The sequence below is a fragment of the Phragmites australis genome, chromosome 9 (assembly GCF_958298935.1).
Source record: "Phragmites australis chromosome 9, lpPhrAust1.1, whole genome shotgun sequence".
Lineage (NCBI taxonomy): Eukaryota > Viridiplantae > Streptophyta > Magnoliopsida > Poales > Poaceae > Phragmites > Phragmites australis.
The window spans coordinates 21,252,679-21,265,170 of NC_084929.1; the positions used below are offsets into that span (position 1 = coordinate 21,252,679).

At 43.3% G+C, this 12,492-nt stretch overlaps 1 protein-coding gene across 1 annotated transcript; it reads left to right on the forward strand.

The window, feature by feature from the left end:
* Positions 1 to 4,247: 4,247 nt before the first annotated feature.
* Positions 4,248 to 8,050, forward strand: LOC133928784 (eukaryotic peptide chain release factor subunit 1-2-like). Its single transcript, XM_062375270.1, has 3 exons — positions 4,248 to 4,406; positions 6,063 to 7,518; positions 7,621 to 8,050. Exon 2 carries the CDS (start codon positions 6,093 to 6,095, stop codon positions 7,407 to 7,409), a length of 1,317 nt encoding a protein of 438 aa, XP_062231254.1. The 5' UTR covers positions 4,248 to 4,406; positions 6,063 to 6,092; the 3' UTR covers positions 7,410 to 7,518; positions 7,621 to 8,050.
* The last annotated feature ends 4,442 nt before the right edge of the window (positions 8,051 to 12,492 follow it).

The following is a 12,492-nucleotide window of genomic DNA, read 5'->3' on the forward strand; positions in this document are numbered from 1 at the left end:
TCCGCACTGCCACTACGTTCCCATCCACGAAGACCTCGAGCGCGTCCTCTGAGTTGCTCAGAAGCTCCATGCGTGCACCCCCCATAGGCTCCTACGGCCATGGTAGCTCCGGGTCGCTAGCGCCACTGCCGCGCTGGCCTCCGGGTGCCCACGACAGCGGTTAGGGAGATCCAACAGTAGGATGTGGCCACCGCGGGGCAGCGAGACGACATGCGCAAGTTGGAGTGGTGGAGTGCCCGCGCGAAAAACTCCATGGCGGCGGCGAGGCGATGGGATTGCACGGAGACGGTAGAGGGAGAGAGAGAGTGTGTCCTTGCCTCTTGGCCTCGGGCGTGTGGTGAGAGAGATGGGGTTGTCTCTAGAGAGAGAGAGACGTGTCCTCTTCTACACGTACACGAGGTTTTGAGCATTTGTTTCAATGACGAGTGGGGTCTGATCTGTCGGACCGGGTTGTAGTGAGACAATAGTTTTGAGGTGGTGGAAAGGGTGCGTGTGCATTTCAGTCAGGTGAGGTGTTGGGTGGATACCTTGGTGGACATGATGCACAAAGGATGGATAGGAAATGGTTGTAGTGGTGGGATAGCCTAGCAGGACTGCAAGAGGCTGAGAGGGAAGAGTTGTATGCATGGTCTACGGGTGTATTAGTGACCTGGGAGCATGCACCGCCTCACCCCCAATCCGACTGTCTCACTGACCACTACCAACGCATGCTCACTCGAGCTCCTGATCCAACTAAGGTTTGATCAGGCCGGCCCATAATGAACTGGAGCAGAAAAATGAAAAAAAAAATGGAAAAAATCTAAACTATAAGAGCACGAGTAGGAACAATCCTATACACACCTCAAAAAAATATCCACGTAATAACAAAGACTCTCAGATCTGTCAACATTTAACAAATCCAAAAACCAATATTCGTTTGATGGTGTTTCATTGGCTGGTTTTAGAATAGCTAACAATATTATCGTGTGTAAATTTTCAGCTCTTGTTGCAACGCAAGGGTATTGAACTAGTGTTATTATAATACATTTGTACACCTAAGTAAATCGGCTTTACTAAAGCTCATCCGGGTAATTCTGCCTCCCTTCTCACTTGATTTTTTTTTTTTTTGCATTGGATATGTGCCAATATTTATGCTAGGTGGTTAGGCTTTTTCAAAATTCGGGTGTTAGTCAGAAAAAACACCCAATTTTTTTAATACTACCAAAAAATGCAAAATCCATATGAAATACAACTAATTTATATTGGAGTTATAATTAGTTATATAGGAGTTAGAATAATTTTTTTGTGTAATTTTCAAGTAACGAGGATGTAAATCAAAATCAGGTTACTACTATCATCACATGCAAGTCCAAGCAGTAGATCCTAGATTTAGTAACGAGAAGATTTGGATGAGACGCACCTCTAAAACACTCTAGTAAGAGGTAGACGTTCTCTAAATAAAACCTTTAATTTGGTACAGACAAGTTTGTACGAAAGCGCTCCAAAACAATGTCACTTTCTATTCAAATTACAATGATATAGTCACGAACTAAAAAAAGTGAATTTTTTTAAGAGATTGTCTAATTATTCGTCAATATATTTTAGGGGGCAAAATCTGTCAAATTTCCATCCATCATATCTTGAATCAACAGACAAGATTGATCCGTATTTTGTACAAGAAACCTAACCCTAATCCACTCCCTCACTCTCATTCCATGTTGGCCCCCAACCTCCGCCTCCACCTCCACCCATGCGCCACCTCCCTATGGCCTCTAACCGTACCTTTCGGCCATCGCCTGTCCTATCTCCACCTCCCCTCTCCCTTTGCCGCACTTCTTCTTCAATGTCACTGGCCACAGATCCACGCTCCATTGCCTCCACCGCCACCCCACCTAGCTTCGGCGACACCATCGTTGCTAGAGCCGCCTCCCTTGGGAACCGCTCTCTCGTTAACCACTATGAATCTCAACACCCCCGCTCGCCAACCCTACCCAGCCGTCCGTCCACTGCCACTGCGGCAGGCAACGCCCTCGTCGCCTCGCTGTCCCGCCCACCGCCCGCCACCACCATTGAGCCGGGAGCCTCCCCGAGCCTCTCTCAAAGCCAGCAGCCCTCAAAGCTCTAACCCCATAGCCCCAAACCCTAACTTGAACCTTAACCCTAACCTCACCGCTACAAAGAAGAAGATGTTGCTAGAGTTCGCACAAAGAAGGCGGCTGGAGCACGAATCTCCTTGTGGATTATAAGGTCAAAAATTGTGTCATGAGATAAGTAGCATTTCTCTTTTATTAATTACCGCATTAACCGAATTATTCGGTCTAGATCCTTAGGAGAATATTTATGCCACATTTGTTTCAGCTAGAGATTACGAAAAATAGTTTGTAGATTGTGGATTACTACATCCTAAATTGTAAAAGTTTATGGTTGTCTGGCAATCTGAATTCTGAGGTGGATGAATTGCTGCTTTTGGATGTCAATAGTCTGTAATGCCCTTAGCTGTTTTGGATGACATGATTATTCTTTTGTAACATGTTTATTTTGAAATACAAGAATATATAAATAAAATTTAAAGATACATTATTCATGCAAGATACTATAGGAGAAAGGGCCCTAAATTGCTCCTGCTCATCACCATATTTGTTGAGCTATTGGCTTTCTGGAACCGGTTGAACGTCAGAGGAACACAATCACTGACATATGGACCACTCGTACCTGGACCCACATGTCAGCGACAACTATCCTCTGACATTACGTCAAACGAGTCATGTCCCTTTCCCACTGCCTAGAGCTATGTCATTGCTCTCCTCTGCTCTGTCCCTCACTTCCCTCCCCAGCCAAGCATTGTACAGGGAGAACAGACCACCGAGCAGCGGAAGAAAATTCTATAGGACCCGGTCCTACGAAAGATCTTCTCTCCTGTGATGACACGTGTCCACTCCCTCTTTCTACTCTTCAGTCTAGCCATTGGATCACAGGATGGATAGTATGAATAGGATCTCACGAGAGTCTTTCTAGACATGTTCCTATAGAATTTGCTTCGCAAAGCAGCACCCTGTTGAGCTCCCTGCTGCTCCATCCCTCATCTGACCAAGCCAGTTGCTTGGTGAACTCTATCCTGCCATAGTTACGCTCGCACCCGCCCTCGCCACTCTCTCCCTCCTCGTCGTTTTCCTCCTTGCAGCAGAGCTCCACGACACAGCACACCGAGCCGCACAATAGCACATCGCTAGCCAGAAATCCAACAAGCCATGTCAGATCCGACCAGCCCAGGCTGCGAGGAGATGAGAGGGAGGTCTCATGACACTTCTCCGACCGGATCCTGGTGCATTCTACACGAATCGAGCTTGGCAAAGGTTGTCTTCCTCGACTCCGACGGGCGAGCTCAATTTGCGCCTATTTCTTCCTCCACTCAGGCGTCATGCTTTGTCATCCCCACCCATAGTTGCTGGCCGTGGTGCATGGTACACCTTGCCCGCTGTGCCAGGGGGTGCCAGGCCAGGAGCTACTGCCGAGCCGGTGCGGGGCACCGCGACGGGATGAGCCGCGCCGCCGAGACAGACGCTGCGGCGCCAGGACGGGTCACCGCGCTGGGAATGGCCACCGCGCTAGACCGATTTCTGTTCGGGTGTGTGACTCGGATTCGAATCTCCGGACTTCACGGGTGTGAAGTCACGAAGAAACGAAGAAATAATAAAATATGAGATGATAAATAGTAATGTAACTGCGAGCACTGTATCAAAAACACTGCACAAAGGTTTTGTAGTAATTTCACGAATTTACCATTTCGATTTAGTGTGAAATCTAGATCATTCATCTGTAATTCAATGACTCACAAAAATTTAAAATCTTTTAACTAATATTAAAGTCAAGGGAACTCAGTCCACGTGACTTGGGTAGAGGAGTGTGGTAGAGCGGGTAATTAACTTGGAAGTTTGATAGGCATTTTGGTCTTTTGGACTTACAATCTGTTACAAGTTGATGAGGGATGAATTTCTAGTTGTTATAATTTAATAATCTAAATTTCTACAATATGTAAGAAGAGATATCTGTTTATTTCAACTAAAAAATTATAAAAACCATCCTCTACTATCTCTAGCTGCTGCGAAACCCACTCGATGCTCCAGGTCTTGATCAGACAGCGCTCCCACACACCGCGTCGCCCCTCGGTGTACGCACCCGTGGACGTGGAGCCTTCCGAAAGTTACGTGCGCGTTCGCAAGAGTTCGTAACCATCTCCTCCACCTCCCCGTCCCGTCCCGTCCCTTCCCTTCCCATATAACTCTCCGCCACCCACGCTCACAAGGCCAAGCAGCAGCGCAACGCACGGGCGGAACTCCAAGCGAGAGAGCAGAAGAGGAGAGGCGAGGCGATAGCCTGCAGATTCGCTCGCTCGGTCGCCAGCCCTCACGGTGCTCTCGCCCACACAGGTACGTCACACCTCTTGCCGATCTCAACGTTGTTCGATCGGGCGATTACTTAGATTAGAAATCGAGCTGCTTGATTTTGATTAGATCAGATCATCGAAAAATACGGGTTCTTGGCACCGCAGATGGCACCGTACAAACAGGATTTTGGATCAATTAGAGCCTTTCGTTCGAAATGGAGAGAGAGAGATCATTTAGGGTCAACTTGTTTCGCTAGTATCTTTTTTTTTGCCGAAGCGATGCGGAAAAAAAAAAGCGCGCTTACGTACACCAGAGGTTCGATTTGACGGATCGTGCCGTGATGTAGCGCGATCTTTACTTGATGATGCGATCGAAAGTTTGTGGGCCGATGTTCTTGTTTCTCTGCACCTGGGTAGTGTTCGCTACCTGATATTTTGGAGATGCATGGGGTTGTTTAAACTTGATCTATTATTTTTATTCCCAAATACGCTAAGGATTTTAGTGCTCTTGTTAATTTCGCTAGATCTACTTTACATGGTGGTTCCTATGAAACGAAAAACCGTGGAGTACGTGACGTAGACGTTTCTGGTTCGTTAGGTTATATGTTAAGATGAGGTCTGCATTTACGCTGTTGGAATGAATAAATGTGTCCTTTCTGAAATCTGCTCTGGTTTCGCTTAGAGTTGTTCATGTGCTGATCTAAACATATGTCCTTTCTGAAATCTGCTCTGGTTTCGCTTAGAGTTGTTCATGTGCTGATCTAAACATATGTAGCATGTTTTCAAATTCGTAGATAAGTGTGTAAAAAACTTTCGTACATGTAAAAGCGCTTCTGGTTTCACATTATGTTCTAATCTGCAACTTCAGCTAAGATTTACTCCAATGCTCGGCTCTGCTTGTAGAAAATTATGATTGTTTCTCCTATTGATATAAGATTTCCCTGTTTTTAATTTCCTTTTTTAGAGAGGGAACCCTCATAAGACATCAAACAAATGTTTCAGTGTATAGCAGTATTCTTAAAATAGTCATAGATCTATTGTTTTACATTTTGTTATTATGGTTGGTGTTTTTTCATTGTTGCTTGCATTGGCTGGATTGACCAGTGCACACTTCTTGATTGACTTTTACCTTGCATGCTCTGTGCTTAATTTTGCGTAGGACTCCTCCAACTTTTGCCGCATTTTATACAGGAGTTATTTTTATTCAGCAATGCATGCTGCAGGAGCTGAATCCTTTATCGGGTAGTTATGTTCAGTCAATTTTAGCTTGTTTATTGGCATCTGCATATATTGTGTATTTATAGTGCCTCCTTAATTTGATTTCCTGTCAAAAATATAAGTGCATCTGGAAGTTATGTAGGATGAATACGGTGTGTCAGCACAGGATGTAATATATTTATATAACTTCTTCAGTAGAACATATAGCTTAACTTGTGCCATTTTTTCTCCAATAAATCCACATTGGTATGGTAATGGTTTATGCTTTGACTGTTGAAGATACTGAGGTCCTAAATCTTTGTACTGCTGTTATGATTAGTTGAGCCGACAATACCATCACAGTGTGCAGCATTATGTTCGTAGACGAGGTTTTGCTTTACTTGATATTTAATTCTGTAGGAAGTCATTCCGTATGGTAGAGTTTTCACCTGTTGAAGTTGTTGGCGTTTTTTTTCCTGACCTTCAACTTTCTGTCTTGTAGGTGAAGGCTGCTCTGTAAACACTAGTCAAGATGGGCGAGGGACATGGAACTGACAAGAACATTGAGATATGGAAGGTCAAGAAGTTAATCAAGGCTCTCGATGCTGCCAGGGGCAATGGTACTAGCATGATTTCTCTCATCATGCCCCCTCGTGATCAGATTTCTCGAGTCACAAAGATGTTGGGTGATGAATATGGAACTGCCTCTAACATCAAGAGCAGAGTCAACCGTCAGTCTGTGTTGGCTGCCATAACCTCGGCTCAGCAGAGGTTGAAGCTTTACAATCGAGTTCCTTCCAATGGATTGGTGCTTTACACTGGGACCGTTGTCACCGATGATGGCAAGGAAAAGAAGGTGACCTTTGACTTTGAGCCATTCAGGCCTATAAATGCTTCATTGTATCTCTGTGACAACAAGTTTCACACTGAGGCACTGAATGAGCTTCTGGCGTCTGATGACAAGTTTGGTTTCATAATCATGGATGGCAATGGGACACTCTATGGCACACTAAGTGGCAACAGTAGGGAGGTTCTTTACAGGTTCAGCGTTGATCTCCCGAAGAAGCATGGCCGAGGAGGGCAGTCTGCAGTTCGTTTTGCCCGCTTGCGCATGGAAAGGCGGCACAATTACCTTCGTAAAGCAGCTGAGCTTGCGACGCAGTTCTTCATCAATCCTGCCACCAACCAGCCAAACATCGTCGGGCTCATTCTCGCTGGTTCTGCTGATTTCAAGACCGAACTGGGCAAATCTGAGATGTTTGATCCACGCCTGCAAGCCAACATACTCAAGATGATTGATGTGTCTTACGGAGGGGATAGTGGCTTCAACCAAGCCATCGAGATGTCTGCCGAGGTGCTATCTGATGTCAAGTTTGTTCAAGAAAAGAAGCTGATTGGAAAGTACTTTGAGGAGATAAGCAAAGACACTGGGAAGTATGTCCTTGGTGTGCAGGACACCATGACAGCCCTCGAAATGGGTGCGGTAGAAACACTGATTGTGTGGGAAAACCTTGATGTCAAGCGATATGAGCTGAAGAACAGCGCCACAGGAGAAACTGTGGTAAAGTACCTGAACGGGGATCAGGAGGCAGATCAGACCAACTTCATAGATGATGCAACATCTGGACAACTTGATGTCATTGACAAGATGCTGCTGTTGGAGTGGTTTGCTGAGAATTACCAGCAGTATGGTTGCACACTGGAGTTTATCACAAACAAGTCACAGGAAGGATCGCAGTTCTGCCGGGGCTTTGGTGGCATTGGTGGAATCCTCCGTTACCCAGCGGATGTTGCTGCCTATATGGATGGCGATGTGTTGGACGAGGAGGAATATGAAGACTTTGAATAGCAATCAACTGAAACTCCACTGAATGTGGTCCGGAAGGAGCCTGAGCTGGCCCGGATCGCGCCAGGACGAGACCCTGAAACATCCAAAAGATCGGCGCAAGAACGCCAAGGTTTGTACTTCTGACTGTTGCATAGAAACATGTGTTGATATATGATTCTTTTTCTGCTTGATGTCGGACATTTTAACTGATATTTACATCTTTTGCTCCCAGGAGGCGGGGTGGTTGGTGAGAAGAGAATCTGAGCAACTACAATCTAAAAATCTTGTGTGAAGCATGGTGACGTGAATGCTCTGGAGACGGTGGCCTCTTGCTATACATATCCAAGCCTGGAACTCGGTTGTGCTACTAAGCAGCCATGGATGTCTTCTGATGCTCCATCAGGAGAGCTTTATTAGTGTTTACCATCTTATTAGTAACGAGTCCGTATCAGTTTGGTCAATAAAGTCTCTTCATCGAACTGAATCTGTATGCGCTAGTTCGTCCGAGTCTCTTTATTTGGGGGGGGGGGGGGGTGCTGCTACTGCACCACCACCAGCAGCAGCTGTATTTTGTTTCCTGAACTGAAGTGGTATGCTACGTTTGAATTTGCATGTATGCTTGATATCTATTAAGTGAACCAATCTTAGTTTTTAGAGGATTATGTCCGTGTCAGTGTCCTATTTATGAATCTGGTCTTGCACAATGCTATTTGCAGTTCGCTTATCTTGGTATTACCTAATGCTAGTTCCTTGTGGACTTGTGGAATACCCTTGTCTGGTTCTCTTTTGTGGTGTCGTCTCATGCTATTTCTTCTTCGCTATCAAGATGCCAACCTTATTTTCTGCGAAGCTGGAAGCTGCTTGATTCAGTAGCGTCGGCTTCAGTTTCATGCAGTCCTGACTCCTGATGTGCCCAGACGCTGGGCTATCGGAGGATCGACGACGAGAGTTTTGCAGCTTGTGCTTGGTGCCACTGAGGGCATGAACAATTATAATTTCTCTAGTGCAGCTTGTGCTTGGTGCCTAAGTTGTGCGGCTTAAGGAATGAAGAGTGTTAAGCACTTACATAAAAATTAATTTCCAATACTAACCGGTTAATTATTTTATTAGTAGTAATATAAACAATGGTATTTAAGTAAGCACACTTGTGTTACTACAATCGAGAAAAAAACCTAGTTTTTTTAAGCACATTTTTTACGCCCCCTATTATACATGTAGTGATGAAATGGTACTGATAAATCATGTCCGTCCTGGAATCATTTTCGTTTTTTTGATCGTTTTCGTATTTGAGGAAAAAAATAGAAACGGGATGGAAACGGTTAAAGACATTTTCAGTCTATTTTCGTTTTTCCTAAGAAAATTTGGGATATCCTATTTTTCATTCCTGTCTTTATCCCGTTTTTCTGAGCATCCCAGCCCAGTGTCTCATCCCTACTAGTCCGGTTGAGAGGCTCATTACTTCCATCAGGCTGAATTGCTCTGTTGTTGCCGGCGTGAGGATAGTCTTGTGCTCTTGGCAAAAAGGTAGCAGGGAGGAGAAAATGTTCCACTATAGTTTCTTTTATTTTTCTATTCTTTTTGTTAAGTTTTTTCTCAGAAGTTATTTACTTTTTCTGTTAAGTATTGATAAAAAATGAGGTTATGTGAACCGAAAAATTATATGACATTTTTTATTTTCATGCGATTTACTGATTAGATTGGTTCGTTAAACTTATTAGTTTGCTATTGTCTGAAGATCATGTTAAACTTATGGAAAAAGTGCAAAACCCCTCCTAAAAGTCACTTGGATTTTGATTTTCCCCCCAAAAGTTATTTTATTGCAAAAAACCCCGAAGTTTGGTTTTGTTAAAAAACACCCCAAAAATACAAAAAAAATTTAAAAAATCACAAAAAATTCTAAAAAAACTAGAGACAATTCTAAAACCTTTTGTGATTTTTTTTTCAAAAACAATAACCTTTCTATCATATTTCATGGAGAGTAAGTTTGAAAAAAAAGAAAAACGTGCAACTCATTTATTAATTCGAGTTAAATGCATAGTTAATTATTTACTAATCCAAAAATTATGAAACAATTTTTTTTAGTCTTCTTACATGATCCTCTATCTTGTAAAAATACATGAAATCTTGAAATAGTTATTGTAACGTGCAGGATTGAATAAATGTGTTGCAGATAGATTAATTCATAACTAATCCATAACACCCTCAAAATTAGTGAAACCACTTTTATTAGTTTACTTGAACAATTATTTGTGTAGGAAAAATAATGGTAGATGTGACAAAGTTAAAATAACATGAGTTAATAAATGAGCTGTATATTTTTCTTTTTTTTCCAAACTTCCTCTCCATGAATATGATGCAAAAGATATTATTTTTGATAACAAATTTTACAGAAGATCTTAGAATTATCTATATTTTTTTAGAATTTTTTTGTGATTTTTTTAAATTTTTGATGGGGTTTTCAACAAAGTCAAATTTTTGAGGGTTTTTTAAAAAACCAACTTTCGGAGAAAAGTCAAAATCCAAGTGACTTTTAGGGTTTTTTTATTTTTTCCTATTGATTAAAAAAAAAGCACGTGATGGTGGAGTACGCTAATGCGGTGCGCAAGCTGGCGGTGTGGGTGCTAGAGCTGTTGCTGGAGTCCCTTGGGCCGGCCCTTGATCACCTGAGAGAGATGGGCTCCGTGGAGGGTCTCTCAATGGCGAACAACTACTACCCATCATGTCCGCCACAGAATTTTTTATTATTATTATTTTAGTTAAAATTTAAATAAATAGATCCCCGGTGAAGATATTTGCAAAACTAGGCGCCTGCAGCTCTCTGAGAGGGCGGTGTAGCCCTCTGAGAGGGCGGTTATGGGTCCTAACCGCCCCCTCAGAGAGCGGGTGGGGCCTTCCCGCCCGGCCCAGAGGCTTACCACCCCCTGAGGGGGTGGGTAGAGCTCTTTACCGCCCTCTCAGGGGGCGGTAAGGAGCTCCTCCCCGCCTGCCGCGCCGCATCGCTCGCCCGCGCCCTGCTGCTATAAAAAGGCCAAAAAAATGGCAAAAACCATAAAAATTGGAAAAAAAGGAAAAGTTGAGAAGAGAGAGGAGAAGAGAGGAGAGGAGAGGAGAGGGGAGGAAGAAAGGTCGGCGAAGCCCTGCTGCATTTAAGCCGCGGATTTGAAGAAAAATTTTGGTAAATCTTTTTTTCCTTTTTATTGTTGTTAATTAGTGCAGTAGTAGTATATGACATAGGTTTTAGACATTTATGACCTAGGGTTTAGAAAATTTTCAAATTTATTTAGAAAATGGTACGATAGCAGTTCAATATAGAATATTATTTTTAGTATATTATTTTCAGTATGTTATCTGTAGTATATTATTTTTAGTATATTATTTTTAGTATGTTATTTGTAGTATATTATTTTTAGTATATTATTTGTACCTGCGGACGTAGGAGGCAACAATAGATGATAATTTGCGAACCTAGGGTAGCATTTAAAAATTATTTTATCCGATAATCAGAAATATAGTTTGTTGTCTTAACATGTGTTATGTTTGCGGGTGTTTCCAGGGATGGCAGATAAATTAATTTTTCAGATATATTATGGTAAGGGTGAAATTAGGTACGGTCCCAACGGTGTAGATCTGTCTGAATTTCGTCATGTCATGAAGGGGCTTAGTAAAGCTAATGAGAGGACTATTGTGGGTGTGTGCAAATGGCTCATGCGGTTTTTCCAACTGGATCCGCAGCAATATGAGCTGAAGTTGAAAGTTGTCCTGAGTCGTACTAGTCATGGATATTTTGGTGATCTTGTTCCCATCGAAGCCACATAAACTTGGAGGCAGTATGTAGATATATGCTGTGAACGTGGCCTGCCGCTTATTTTGTTAGCTGAGGCGTACCTGAAAGATCAAAATGAGGTGAACTCTGCAGAAGCAGTAGCAGGACCAAGTGAGGCAGTGGAAGATGAGTCAGAGGCGGCTAATGTAGGGTCTAGGGAGGAGGTTGGTGATGTTCCAGAGCTGCAGCCGATGGGTGTAGCTGATGAAGGGGAGCACATCCCTAGCATCATTGAAGATATGGATTTGGAGGATGAAGAGTTGGAGGAAGGCCTTGCCGATGGGGATTCTTCTGATGAGGAGGGTAATGCTCTAGTTCCTGCAGAGTGGTGGGATCAAGAATTTTCGAAGTTGGTGGTTAGCGAGGTTGACCAGACACCGTGGCAGTACCATGAGAATGAGGTGTCACAGGGTGCTATGTACCCTACAAAAGAGGCAGTTATTGATGTAGTAAAATTCTGGTCGTTGTCTCTTCGTAGGCAATTCAAGGTTGTTAAATCAAGTAAAAGAGATTATGATGTGAAGTGCTTGGTGCCTCAGTGCCCTTGGCGGGTGCACGTATTCAGAGGGAAATGGGCAGACTACTGGCAATACTCAATAGTTAAGGAACATAATTGTCACATTGAGGAAATAGAGTTCGCCCACCGGAACCTGTCTTCTGCTTTCATTGCAAATGTTATATACGGAGAGATTGTGGACAACCTAAGGTATGAGCCACGATCAATAATCCGTGCTATTGAGCAAAGGTTTCAGTACACAATAAACTATACGAAGGCATGGATGGCGAAACAAAAGGCTATTGATATGAGGTTCGGTACATATGAAGATTCGTATCACAATCTACCTCGTCAATTAGCCACAATTTGTGCAAGAAATCCAGTCAGCTACTATGATATCAAGCATTACCCCTCTACTGTACTATGATATCAAGCATTACCCTTCTACTGATGTGGAGTACAGCGGAAAAAGAGTGTTGCAGCGTGCTTTCTTTGCATTCCCTGCAACTATCAAAGCATTTAGATATTGCCGACCCATCATATGCCTAGATGGAACATTCCTGACTGGGAAGTACAAAGGGCAGATTTTGTCTGCAATAGGGGTCGACGGTAACAACCAAGTCCTGCCACTAGGGTTTGCGTTCGTGGAGAGTGAGAACGAGGACAGCTGGTATTGGTTCCTAGAGCAGGTTAAGCATGCAATTGTTCTTGACCGACCAGATGTGTGTCTCATTCATGATAGACATGCAGGATTGTTGCAGGTTTTGCTGGATATACAACATGGT

Excerpts from the sequence above, each read along its gene's own strand:
- LOC133928784 (XM_062375270.1), top strand. The coding sequence starts at position 6,093 with ATGGGCGAGGGACATGGAACTGACAAGAACATTGAGATATGGAAGGTC.